Below are 14,424 nucleotides of genomic sequence, written 5' to 3' on the forward strand. Positions count from 1 at the left end.
ATCACAAGTGGATTTTGGCAACACACATTATATTGAAGTGTTAGGCATTTCGGAATCATATGCCATAAGCGTGCTATGTGACAACATCACAAGTGGATTTTCGGAATCATATGCCATTTGATCCAAAAGGGATGGAATCTACCATGCATTACTATACTACAGCGCATTTTTTGGACTTAATTTGATTAATCGATTCGATTGATTCGATTGACAAATTTCAATTGATTGATTCGATTCGATTTCAATTGATTCGATTCGATTCGATTCGATTCGATTGATTCGATTCGATTGATTGATTCGATTGATTGATTGATTGATTTATTTCAACATAACTATTATTATTCTTATTGATATTCTTATTATTATTTTTATATTAATGTATTTATTATTATTATTATTATTATTATATTATTATTATTATTTTTATATTTATTATATTACTATTATATTTATTAATAATTAATTCGTATTATTTATATTATTATATTTATATTTAATACATTTATTATTATTATTATTATCATTATTATTATTATATTATATTATATTTATTATTTTATTAATATATTTATTATTATTAATATTATTCATAACATATTTATTATTATTATTATTATTATTATTATTATATTTAATATTAATATATTAATAAGTTATTATTTAATATTTATTATTTTATTAATATACTCATTATTAATATTATTAATCACATATTTATTATTATTATTATTATATTTAATATTATTATGTTAATAAGTTATTATATTAGACCTATTATTATTATTATTATATTATTTATTTTTTAGTTATTATTAATATATTATATTATTATTAATAATGTTATCATTTATATTACTAATATATTATTATTATTATTACTACTTTATTTATTATTATATTAATATTTTATTTTTTATATATCTTATTAGATTATTATTATTAGATTATATTAATATATTATTATTATTAATGAATAATATTATAATAATATTTATTATTAGTATTGGTATTATTTTTATTATAATATTTATTATTATTATTATTATTATTATTATTAATAATAATATAATCTTTTTATTATTATTTCAGTTCAGTTCAGTTCAGTTCAGATCAGTTCAGTTCAGTTCAGTTCAGTTCAGTTCAGTTCAGCTCCATTAAGTTCAGTTCAGTTCAGTTCAGTTCAGTTCAGACAATTTCAGTCCAAAAGAACAGGGCCTACGTGTTTGGATATGTTTCAAGCGCGGATTGGTTGTCAATGACAATATAGGGAATAAATTCTCCACCAAAATGATAAAAATTCTCGATTAATACGAACAAAGAAAGTAAATATTCTTCTCAAAAGACGCATCTTTAAATGATCTACGCTATATATTTGATAAAATCAAGCAACATAAAGTAAGAATAATTTACATGGAGAAACTTACATATTTCAACTATTTTGCTAGTGGTACACACTAGTTATAATCCTTGTGGAGGAAAATAAGGATATACCTCTATGCAAAATCCGTCGTTCTATTTTATGACAGTCCCCAAACATGGATGGCTTTAATATACCTTCACGATGGCTACGAAAGTCCTGAAAATGGTCCACGTCCAATTTATCTTATGAGATGCTTGTTGGTGGATACGTAGACCCTTTTGTCGCCCAAAATGTTTTTTCTTGTAGCGGCGAAATAGGTCAACGGATTGGGTTCGGATTGGGCCAATTCAAGTCGGGTAAGTTCGGGTCTCTCATATTTGAGTTATTTTGGGTCGGATCGGGTCGTTTCGGGTTTCGGGTGTTTTCGGATATGTTGGTCGGGTTATTTTCGGGTTCTAGTCAACGATTAAGATAGAAAAAAGTACGTTTAGTATTTTGCTTATTAATAGTTCAGTTTTGATAATTGATTCTTTACTTTTAACATTAACAATATTAAGTGTATTTTTAAATAGTCATTTTAAGTTTTTTTTATTCAATTAGAATTGTGTTTTGTCGGGTCGTTTTCAGGTGGGGTGGTTTCGGATCGGGTCATTTTGGGCCGGGTCTGTTCCAAGTCAACAAAGTTCGGGTCGGGTCAGGTTAATTCAGGTTTTAGGTTAAAGTTGAGAGTTGCAGTTCGGATCAATTTCGGGTCTCGGGTCAGCCATTTCCGGTCAGGTCAACCTGGTCAGGTTGGTTTTACAAGGTCTGTGGATACAGCTCCAATTTTAGTTACTTGAAAACAATTAACATTAGGCAGGCTAACCCAAAGAGGGGGGAAATTATAACACCCTCATACACCAAGGTGCCTTACCAAGAGCACCTAATGCGTGAAAGTGCTACTATCTCGATTACCCGAGTTAATGTATATCAAAAGGACCATAAAAGAACGTACTTTATTAAATAAGTTTAGTGCGGTACAAACCAAAACTATCAAAAGAGATACAACTGTTCCAAATCCAAAACAAACTAAAAAGAAATATAAGTTCAACGACACAGCGGAAGACTCTAAGTGACACGTGGTGACTCGATTCCAGCTATCCCTCGCGCAATCCATCTCACACATGCTCACCATGCCACAGTTTTTAAAACAATTAAACGAGATCAGTTACTGATTACACAATATAAGATAAAGCAATATCAACAATACATACAATCACCCAACTCCGTCACATCACCAATCACCTGACTAGCCTGAAGGTCTAGCCCTGCCAGATTACGGCCGCAACCAGTAATCCACACCGCTAGTGGGGGACCGCAGCCGTTCCCACCTAAGCCCCGCTCATCAATACCGAGCGCAAACCCAAGTTCTTTAATGTGCATATCCCCTTTGTGGCGGGTTCCACAAAGGGCGAATCAAGGGCGTGAAGCCACTCCCGCAAATGACTCAACTCAGTCGAGGGCGCACCTCGCGAACCACAGGCAAATACAAACAACCAACTATACAACAACAATTACCAATTACCAATTCCAATACTATATATATCAATAACATTAAACAATCATCAACAATCAACCATCAAATACAATGTAACCCATAACTGAGTAGGGAAACCCTACCTGGAAAAGCAATCACCAAGATCATCACAATCAGCTAATCAAAACCGTTCTTCTATGAAATCACCTCCTATAATCATACAATCATACAATTACCATCTAAAAATCACAATACTCCCAAAACCCCCAAAATACTCAATTAGGGTTTCAACCAAAAACAATGAAACGACATAAAAATTATACTAGAAGCTTACCCACAACGCGACGGTCTCAACGGCATAAAAAACTTAGAAATCCGACGACACAAGCCTTGGGATTTGGTAGCAATGCGAAATAGAGAAGCAACGTAACTTGTTTTAATCTTTTGTTAAAGTTAAAGTAGGGTAAAAAGTGAAAACAACTGATGGATTAAGTTTATATATCTTTCTCGCATTGCTAACAAAACCCGTCAAAAACAACCCGTAAAACCGACTAACTCGATCGAGTAAGTCACTTACTCGATCGAGTGCTCCTTACTCGATCAAGTGACACTTACTCGATCGAGTACCCATCAGAAAGTACACTGTTTCGTAACCAAAACTCACTTACTCGACAGAGTAAGCCTTACTCGATAGAGTGCCCAACAGTACAGAAACCTGTAGTATTACAGAAATTCACGACAAGTCGAAGACAATTTTTCATAACAACAAACATAAGTCGATCCACCAATGACAATAATCCAAACTCAAGCATTCTACGATTCAAGCGAACAAGATTTGCAGCAGCGGGTGTGTTACCATACACTTCGTTTGCCTTCTATTGTACAGATTGCGACGAACCATTAGCATCAATGCGACTTCAAAGTAGTTTGGGTTGGGCTCCTCAAGTGTTCATGAATAGATACTGTAATCCCCTATAAAATCTAGTGCAAAACAGTGGCGGAAACAATGTCGAATGGGTTTAAATACACAAAGATAAAAGTTGTAACTGTTATAAATTGAGAATGTATAAAATTCTCAAGGATAAAATAAAAACAAATGGTCAAGTCTAAACAATTGTCACTTTTATAAAAAGGGCGAAAATTAAATTCCTCAAAGTGTTCAAACTAAAACCATAAAAGAAAGCAGAAAAACAGAGTAGGATCTGCAAACTACTCGCTAGCTCACACAGAAATCCCCAGCAAAGCTAACACCTATCATGCTATAAACATAACAGCCACAATCAGTGGGGAGTAACTCGACGTTCTCCCAGCCATATCACATGATATAAATGTTACAGATGCAAATAATATATCAAGGTAAATTGAAATGTTATAAAACATAAGTGACAAAATATGATTACCAAATCACGTTAAAACCAACGTGCTGCATGCTTAAAAGCAAAAAATTCAAAAGACAGAATGGAAATAATTTAGTCCAGGCTAGATATTCACTTTAGCTATACTCCTTGATACCACAACATCTTACACTAGTTTCGGGAACCTAGTGACACGCAAAGGTGACCAACTCCAGGTCCACTCACTAGACAACAAACTATAACAGGACTCGCCTTACCACGTAGTGCGTAGTCCCAGTCTAAGTACATGTACATAACTCTACGACAATCTGTACCTCCCACAAGGGTACCCAATTATATAGTTGTATAAGAACCCGTATGCCTTAGTTCATTATTCTTTGCCCTTACTTTAACTATTCCAAACTTAAAAATATCCCAAGAATAGTATATTATTCATTGTATATCATTCGAATGTTCGTAAGTGAACCACACTTTTATTTCTTCAAAACCGAAAACTTAAACTTTACTTCTAAAAGTATAAAATTAATTCAAGGACTTTAAAATAGATAAGTCACTATAATTAAACTTTAAAGACAATCCCTTGACTTAAGGTACTTTAGTAAAGACTTATTACTTAGGCCTTAATGAGACGGAGTTCTAAAACAGTTTCTAAAACAGAACAGCAGCACCGTAAAATTCATAATTAAATACAGAAAAATCAAAATGACACAAGGCCAATTCTCATGGTTTCCTGTAGCTCTTGGCTACAACTTTCATTTTAGAACCAATTTCAAAGGACGAATGTATCAGGGGTCTAAAAATTCATTTCTAAAAACTGTCAGAAAACATCACCCATAAAGTTTCAGTTCATAAATCTACTTTTAGAAAATATTTTGTAACACCCCTTATTTTGGCTAAATTAAAATTAACATTAACATACAAACCTAGCCGAAATACTGGATATTATAATAAATATTCAAAGTCTATTATTACAAAATACATTTCTTTAATTTATACAAAATAAAATCTCATAAAACATAACTTGAAATAATATCTTTTTGAACAGAAGACTCTAACAAATAATATAATAGTAAAATTCAGAGCCGGAGTCAAATAGCCCATAACTCAATATAGTACTTGCATCCAAATCTCAATATCAATGTCTTACTCATACTGTCAAATATATATAAGCTTGTAAAGAATTGTTCAAGATTTGTTCCCCAGCTACTCACTCGCCCACAAGTCTAACATGAAAGGGTACAACAACAACATACAATCAGGCTGTCCAAAATATGCAATATCTATAAAATAATAGTCTCGTTATAAAAGTGAAACAGTAGAGCAAAATCAGGTTAGCAGGCAAGAGACTAAATTATCTAATAACTTTCTCCAAAATAGGTCCACAATGAGACTGTATTTCGCTAGAGCAGATAAATGTAAAAAAAAAGTTACAAAGGGAAAACAAGGCTACCTCTCGGATCGAGATTTTCAAAAGAGAAATCTACCCTTGTGCAGGGATCTGATTATCTCATCTTGCACAAACTAAACAAATTTATGAAGGCATGAAACACATTAAGAATTGTACGGGTTCAAGTATTCAACTATCCGCCTATATTCCAATTGCCTTAGAACTACACTGCAGTCAAAATAGGAGGACTAAATGGCAGACATACATATTGTTATATGACTGGCTCAGATAATAAAGTTAATGTACAGCCTAGTTCATTCTACAACGAAGAATTCAGTTGCCATCATATTACCATTAATCATTCACTTCAGCTTAGTATGACGACCATCTCATCAGTACCTAAAATACACCATATCATTGTCTTAGTATAAAAAAACTAGTCTTTCGTTCTTGCTCAATGTGTACCCAAAATCAAATATCATTGACAGAATGATGCCTCTTAAAAATATTTGTAATGAAACAATACTCTTCAGCATAAGATTGAAATCCTTTCTTTCACTAGACTTGGGTTACTCAAGTATATACCATAAACATCGGTACATAAAACGCTTTCGTGTTCTCTAATCTTCTCGTCTTTTGATAACTGGCCATAGACTTAGTGTGCACACCTCTACACCAGGTCTGCGCCTGGATAAGAGCATCTAATGGCGGAAGTGGGGATCAATCCACTCCATACAACTACTAAGGCATTATTTCATGTCGGGCTCGCCACTGCGGGTTATGAGCCAACTATAATTCTCTAGGCATTTTTGTATGCCCGGCTCGCCACTGCGGGTTATGAGCCAAATTATAATCTTCCCATCTTATGACTTTGAACTTTAGAGGATATGCTAAATAAGGTGTAAAATTCTGAAACAAAGCTCAGTTATCATATTACAAAGAAAATAGTATAATTAATTCAAAAGTAATATAACTCAAGTACTTACTACATGTATATAAAATAAACACGTAGTTAAATAAAAACACTTCCTATGACTAATCTCAAGCTCAAAGCTACTCCACAATATAATTAATTAACTGAATCTCAACTCATTATTCCATCTCATTCACTACTCCATCTCATAATATAATACTCCATAGTAACCAGATATCGTATTCTCATCGTCGAACCTAGACACAGACAAGGGCTGAGTGAATCGGCGGTAAAAGAACCGACAAATTAAATATAATACCAAAAAGGCAAAACAAGTCCTCGTCAAAAGGTTGCAGCCAAACCAATGTTCTTTGTTCCTTTTAACACTCATACGTTCTAATGCTTTTCATCATCAAAGTAGTGCCACTCTTGCTAAAATCTCTAAGCCAACCTCGGTGATCCATTAAAACCAGAATAATGTCACAACATCATTACCTTAAATCTTGGACACCCAAAACAACAACTCCTTATATAACCTCATGCTTATCCTAACCAACTCCAATAATTTGGTAACTAAACCCGTCTCTCCAACAGCATAATAAACTTATTAATAGAAAATATTAGTTATCTGTATAATAGTCAATCAATTAATTCAGCACATAAAAAGCGTAATCAATCAACAACAGTTAGCAAAGTAATTCATATAACCTTGAACAATAATAAAATTATTAGGATCGGTAGAATCGTGTTACCTTAAATTATATCGTAAACAAGACAGGACAGAGTGCTCGAAAATCAACCAATGATGATGATTATGAGTCTTATAAAAATTAAATTGATTCTTGAAATGATGACAAAGAAAGCTAAGAAATCGGAAGGAGAGAATTAAATTGGAGGATTAGCACTAGAAGGAACGAGATATGGGGCTCGGTTGCTCAAGAAGATATTTGTCTTTTAAAAGAGAGATAAGGATTAACCCTATCAAATAGGTAAACCGAAATCAAGGCTTTCAATTTTTTTTTTTAAATAAAATTCTACAAATTATTATTAGAATATAAAATAAATTAGTTTAATGAAACCATTAAATACTCGGGATATTACATATTTTAAGGCAAGGAAAAATTTTAAACATAACTAGACATTACAAAGTTTATGTAGGAAAAATATTAGTCACTGAATCATAAGGGAAAGTTAGTTTACGAGTTATTCTTTTGACTGATGACAGATTCGCAGTTTACAGGCGAGCTGTTCATAAATAATTTAATCTGAAGAAACCGTAAACCGTAAATTTATTAAAAGTTTTGTGCAGACTCTATGCTTGAAAATAATATGAGTTTATTTTCAATATTTTTGAAAATTCGAAATTAATATAGGCGATATAAATTTTACAAACAGGCTGTAAGATTCACTAGAATATACGAACGGTTTCGCAAAATTTTAAAATCAAACAAAAAAAAATATGAAACACATGATTTAGTTCATAATTTCAAATGTAAAAATCCTAAATCAAGTCCATAATGTCAAACTTTCATAAAAACGAGTCTTAGCTATTTTAAGGATTTGTTTCGCAACAAAAACTAGTGAAAACCCCGTTTTGTCGCAAAAGCGATAAAATCAGTAAAATTTAGTTTAAGGCATTATAAAATTTCGAAAATTATAATATCATTCCAGATTATATAATCAACCTTAAAAATATATTTTTCAACCTAAATTTTTCAGATTTAATATTTTAGTCAAAAATGCACTTATAATCGCGTAGAACGAATATTTGATTCCGTCACTAAATCGGTCTATTAAAAATCCCGAAAAAAATTCATATAATTATTTTTCAACATAAATACCAATTTTGTGACAGAAACATACTAGAAAAATCACAATTTTTGAATTTAATCAAATATCCACAGGCAAACGATATTTATTTCGACAAGACGGAAAATAGTGAAAACCGCAGTTTTTAACAAGTGACTATACCGAAAACAGAAAAATAAAATAAAAACTGAAATGCAACAGTAATAATTACGTCTCGGCCAGTACTAAATTTTATGAAGCATAATACAATATTTTTATAAATAACATGCCATAGGTAAAAATCATCAACAATAAACATGTGTAGCAAAATCATCAAAATGACTAAAACCCGAGTTAAGAACGTAGACTGGAATTGGGAAGATTTTGTGTATTCTATTCAGTTAATTACTGCTCTCACGTTACATGAATGATATATATATATATATATATATATATATATATATATATATATATATATATATATATATATATATATATATATAAAACACCTACAACTTAACCCTAGACCCGTATCAAATATATACAACCCATATCCGTTTTATCTGTAACACGTACAAACAATATATTATATATATACTAAACCGTAACACTCCTCCTCAAGTTGGAGCATACGGATCAAGAATGCCCAAATTGGACATCAAATACCGAAACTGACGAACACCCAGAGCTTTAGTGAGTACATCTGCAACTTGCTCCGTGGTATGCACATATGCTGGACAAATAAGACGATCACGAATAATTGCATCCCGAACGAAATGACAATCAACCTCTATATGTTTTGTACGCTCATGAAACACGGGATTTTTAGCAAGGTCCAACGCAGACTGACTATCCGTAAACATGTCAGCAGGACGACTTACGGAAACACCAAGGGATATCAGCAAACCTCGCAACCACTTAACTTCACAAGTAGCAGCAGCCATCTCCCTATATTCCGCCTCAGTAGAAGACAAAGAAACAGTTGGTTGCTTCTTGGTTTTCCAAGAAATTAAACAACCACCCAAAAAAACACAATATGCAGTCAACGAACGACGAGACAGAGGACAGCTTCCCCAGTCAGCATCACAATAAACAGACAAGAGTAAATCAGATGAAGCACGAAAGAAAAGACCTTGACCGGGACAACGTTTAAGATACCGTACTACTCGCAAAGCTGCCTGCCAATGAGCTGCCCGGGGATGCTGCATAAACTAAGACAAAATATGCACTGTATACGACAAATCGGGTCTCGTAATAGTAAGATAAATAAGACGACCAATAAGACGACGATACTTCTCCGGATCGCTCAATAAAGCATCGGAAGCCAATGCAAGACGATGATTCTGCTCAATAGGAATATTCTCAGGCCTACCACCCAAGTTTCCCGACTCAGATAAAATATCCGGTGCGTATTTCCGTTGACAAATAAATATACCAGCTGAACTCCTAGCGACCTCAATACCCAGAAAATATTTTAAATTCCATAGGTCTTTCATATGAAAACATGAACTCAAATATGTTTTGACATGTCCAATCGCAACCGGATCATTACCCCCTACAACCAAATCATCAACATAAACAAGAACACGTACTTCAACTTCTCCCTTCACATAAGAAAACAGGGAATAATCGGACCGACATTGGACAAAACCGTACGCCGTAAGTGCAACTGATAATTTAGCAAACCAACACCTAGGCGCCTGACGGAGGCCATACAAAGATTTTTTAAGACGACATACCTTACCCGGGGTATCAAGACAGTAACCCTGTGGTAGTCTCATGTAAACTTCCTCTTCCAAATCACCATGCAAGAAGGCGTTATGAACATCCATCTGATGTAGTTCCCATTTACGTGCTGCTGCAACGGCTAAAAACACACGAACAGTAACCATTTTTGCAGTTGGAGCAAAAGTTTCAGAGAAGTCAATACCCGCTTCCTGCCGATTTCCAAACACGACAAGTCGAGCCTTGTAGCGTTCAATTGAACCGTCTGCTCTTAATTTAACCTTATAAACCCATTTATTGCCAATGACTTTCTTACCTTTCGGGAGATCCACAATCTCCCATGTCCCGTTCCGTACCAACGCATTCAACTCAGAATCCATGGCTTCACGCCACTTCTCATTCTTGACTGCCTCACGGAAAGACTGAGGCTCTGCCAACGCATCAACTGTGCTCATAAAACAACGATGACGAATAGAAAAGTTATAATAACTCACATAATGTGCTAAAGGATACGGCGTACCTGACGACAACGGGAGGGATGAACAAGACAATGGAGGGCTATACTCTTTTTCGTCCTTCATTACTCGCGCCGTGCCTGTCACATATTCATCTGTACTGTAGGGAGACCACGATATATGCGGACGTTTACCTCTCCCAAACTCGGCTTCCTCCTCATTAGGAGTAGGCACCTCCTCCTCTCTTTGAAACTCATCAACACGGCTGCCACTATCACCCTCACTCACACGACCTGATCCCTCATCAACACTACCACCGTCGGATGCACCCCTCCTCGACAGTGGCTCATCCACGGTTATCCCCTCCTTACTACCAAGGGGCACATTACTCAACAAGAACTCATGGTCACCGTAATCATCAACATCATCAGCTACCATGGTAGGATTTACACCACTTTGACTAATGAAAGGGAAAATCTTTTCATCAAACACTACATCTCTAGACACAAAAAAATCTTTTGTCTCCACATCATAAACTTCCCAACCCTTTTTACCGTAAGGATAACCCACGAAAATACAACGGCGACTTCTAGAGGCAAATTTATCACCATCTCTACGCATATGCTTAGCATAACACAAGCATCCAAACACACGTAAATTGTCATAAGATGGAGGTTTGCCAAAAAGCATTTCAAATGGCGTTTTACCATGCAACAATACGGAAGGAGTTCTATTAATCAAATAACCAGCTGTCAAAGCACACTCACCCCAAAAACCAACAAGTAAACCTGACTGAAAACGAAGTGCCCTTGCTACATTTAAAATGTGACGGTGTTTACGCTCTACCCTACCATTTTGTTGTGAGGTACCCACACAAGTTGTTTGATGTATGATACCGCACTCATTAAAATATGACTGTAAACAAGTAAATTATGTCCCATTATCCGTCCGTATGACTTTTACATCAACCTCAAATTGCCGTTTAACCATAGCAACAAAGTTTTTAATTAATTGTGACACCTCGTCTTTGGTTTTAATGAGATATACCCACACAGCACGAGAATAATCATCAACAATAGTAAAAAAATAACGACAACCACACGTAGATGGCACACGATAATCATCCCACAAATCACAATGTATCAACTCAAAAATTGCAACAGCTTTATTATCACTAACATTAAACTTTTCTCGTGTCTGCTTGGCCCGAAAACAAATATCACAGAGGGAAGAAACATGATTATTATTATTGTCTTTAGCAACGAAATTCAAATATTGAACTATTCTTTTTGACGGATGTCCTAACCTACGGTGCCACACCTCCGCATCTTCCTCCAATTTTCGAACCCCACTAGCCTTCTTTGCCACGCCTTCCAAGAGATATAGCCGTCCAACTTGTTCACCCGTACCAATCGTCGTCTTCGACGCGCGGTCCTGTATCACACAACCCGAGTTAGAAAACTGAACGGAGCAATCAAGGTCTACGCTTAACTGATATACCGACACAAGATTACAATTAAACTCAGGTACAAAAAGAACATTTTTCAAGCAAAGCTTTCCTCCCAATTCGACCTCCCCTTCTTTCACTGCCTTGCTGCGTTTGCCATTCGGAAGCGTCACCGCACAAGGCGTGATATCACGAACACAACTCAAAACTGCATAACAACCTGTCATATGGTGCGTAGCACCCGAATCAAGCAACCATAACGAGTCATGTTCCTTACCTGACGTGCGACTACTCGTACCCGAACCCGAAGTAGACGCGCCTTAGCATTGTTGACATAGGCGTCCCATTGCTCCTTGGGGACACTGATGTACTGCTCCTTTGACCCATCAACCTCTTCACTAGACCGAGCTACATTTGCCCTGACTGTACTAGAGCCGCGACCTGCTCCACGGCCACCACCGCGACCTCCTCTGTATTAAAATTATTGTCACTACTCTGCTTGCCTCGTTCCCTCCAACCCGATGGATACCCAATAATATCGAAACACTTAGCACGGGCATAACCCCAGCGATTACATTTATCGCAACGAGACCAAGACGACTCACTTTCTTTGTCACCTGAAAGCCTGTTGGTTCCACCCATATTATTAGAACGAGCAGAGAAACCAATTGGGTCGGAATGACCCTCACCTCTGCCTCCAGTCGTACCACCACCATTATCCCCCCTCACACCTTCTTCTTGTATAACCGTGGCATACACTTTGTTGAGGGAAGTTAATGGCTCCTGCAACAATAAATTAAAGCGAACCGTGGAGTACTTTGAGTCGAGTCCCATAAGGAACTCACGACGCTTGCTTTCATCTCGTTTCTTTTCTAATTTTTTATTAATGCGACACTTGCAGCCACCACAATCACACGACGGCTCACGATCATACTTGTCTCTTTCGTCCCACAAATGCTTGAAACGGCCGAAATAATCTGACACTGCCTCCTTCTCCCCTTGCTTACACATCGAAATCGATGTCTTGACACGGTGGAGTTTTGGGCCATTACCGACACTGAATCTTTGCTCAATATCATCCCACAACGTCTTGGCCTCATCGACATATGTAATCGAAGAACCCAAACTAGGTTCAATGACATTGAATATCCAATTGACAATCATTGCATTCACCATATACCAATCCTCCAGGTCGTCGGATGAATCAGCAGGTTTTTTGATTGACCCATCAAGAAAACCCGTCTTCTTCCTCGTGCGCATTGCACCTCTGAATTTGACGGACCATTCGTCATAATTATCACCGTTCAATAAGACTTGAATGACTTTATCGCCTAACTTATCACTTGTGGACAAAAAATAAGGACTAATAGTAGTAGACGCTGACGAAGGGGACAATGACTTACCGGAATCCTTCGTCATGACAAACAGCGGAAGATTCGTCTGATACCAAGTTAAGAACGTAGACTGGAATTGGGAAGATTTTGTGTATTCTATTCAGTTAATTAGTGCTCTCACGTTACATGAATGATATATATATATAAAACACCCACAACTTAACCCTAGACCCGTATCAAATATATACAACCCATATCCGTTTTATCCGTAACACGTACAAACAATATATTATATATATACTAAACCGCAACAACCCGAGACATATCTAATAGATAATCTCGGCCAGCAGTAATTTTTCACAACACCTCAAATACGTTTTTAGTACATACAACTACAACATAATATCGCGTAATACCGAGTAACGTCGAAGTTACCTTATTCGTCAAGATCCGAATCAACAAATTACTCGTCTGCGTCGGAATCCTCTTGATAGGCGAAAGAATTACGGAGCTGGTGATAAAAAGAATTGATCTGATGGAGCTTCTAAAGATCACAACCCTTTTTAGAGACAAAACTCCGTTTTTTTTTTTTTTTTTTTTTTGAAGTTGTTTGTGAAAGACGATGGAATATAGGAGTAGGTTAGGCTTTAAGAATTATAAACCTACTTAAAAAGAAGTATAACAAAACTTATCTCATCTATCTATCTATATAAAATAATAAAACAACAACCATAACATATTTTTTTCCCCTCCAAAACCTCACTTCCACATTTAACATAACGCAAAATCTTATTTCAGACGGACACTTTTCCCGTCTGAAATAAGACCGACAAAATGTTGCCATTTTTTAATAAAATGTAAGCAGTGAATCTACAAAATGTTATCACTAAAGGTGTCACTTTTTACCCTAAAAATAGTGGAAAAAAAAATGGTAACATATTATTAGAAAAATACAAACATTTTACGGTCAAATGATAACATGTTTTCCGTCTTATTTCAAACCAAAAGCAATGGTCTGAAGCAAGACGCACTGTTAACATAAATTATAGGATTCCTTAAAAATAGGCCCACTAACTAAATAGCCCAATATATAAAATTTCTTTTATGTTAGCATAAGATTTATACCACCATATTTTATTGTTTT

The 14,424-nt window shown here is 35.5% G+C and overlaps 2 protein-coding genes across 2 annotated transcripts in view; one reads left to right on the forward strand and one right to left on the reverse strand.

Moving 5' to 3' along the window:
• LOC141656799 (jasmonate-induced protein homolog) overlaps positions 1-14,424 on the forward strand; it is a 239,665-nt gene that overhangs the window by 90,361 nt on the left and 134,880 nt on the right. The window lies entirely within an intron of this gene.
• Positions 12,355-13,365, reverse strand: LOC141654886 (uncharacterized). Its single transcript, XM_074461998.1, has one exon. The coding sequence runs from the start codon at positions 13,363-13,365 to the stop codon at positions 12,355-12,357; it is 1,011 nt and encodes a 336-aa protein (XP_074318099.1).

Source organism: Silene latifolia, chromosome 5, assembly GCF_048544455.1.
Source record: "Silene latifolia isolate original U9 population chromosome 5, ASM4854445v1, whole genome shotgun sequence".
NCBI classification, from domain to species: Eukaryota; Viridiplantae; Streptophyta; class Magnoliopsida; order Caryophyllales; family Caryophyllaceae; genus Silene; species Silene latifolia.

What these genes read in the sequence shown, in the direction of transcription:
- LOC141654886 (XM_074461998.1), bottom strand. Translation starts at nt 13,365, where the DNA reads ATGACGAAGGATTCCGGTAAGTCATTGTCCCCTTCGTCAGCGTCTACT.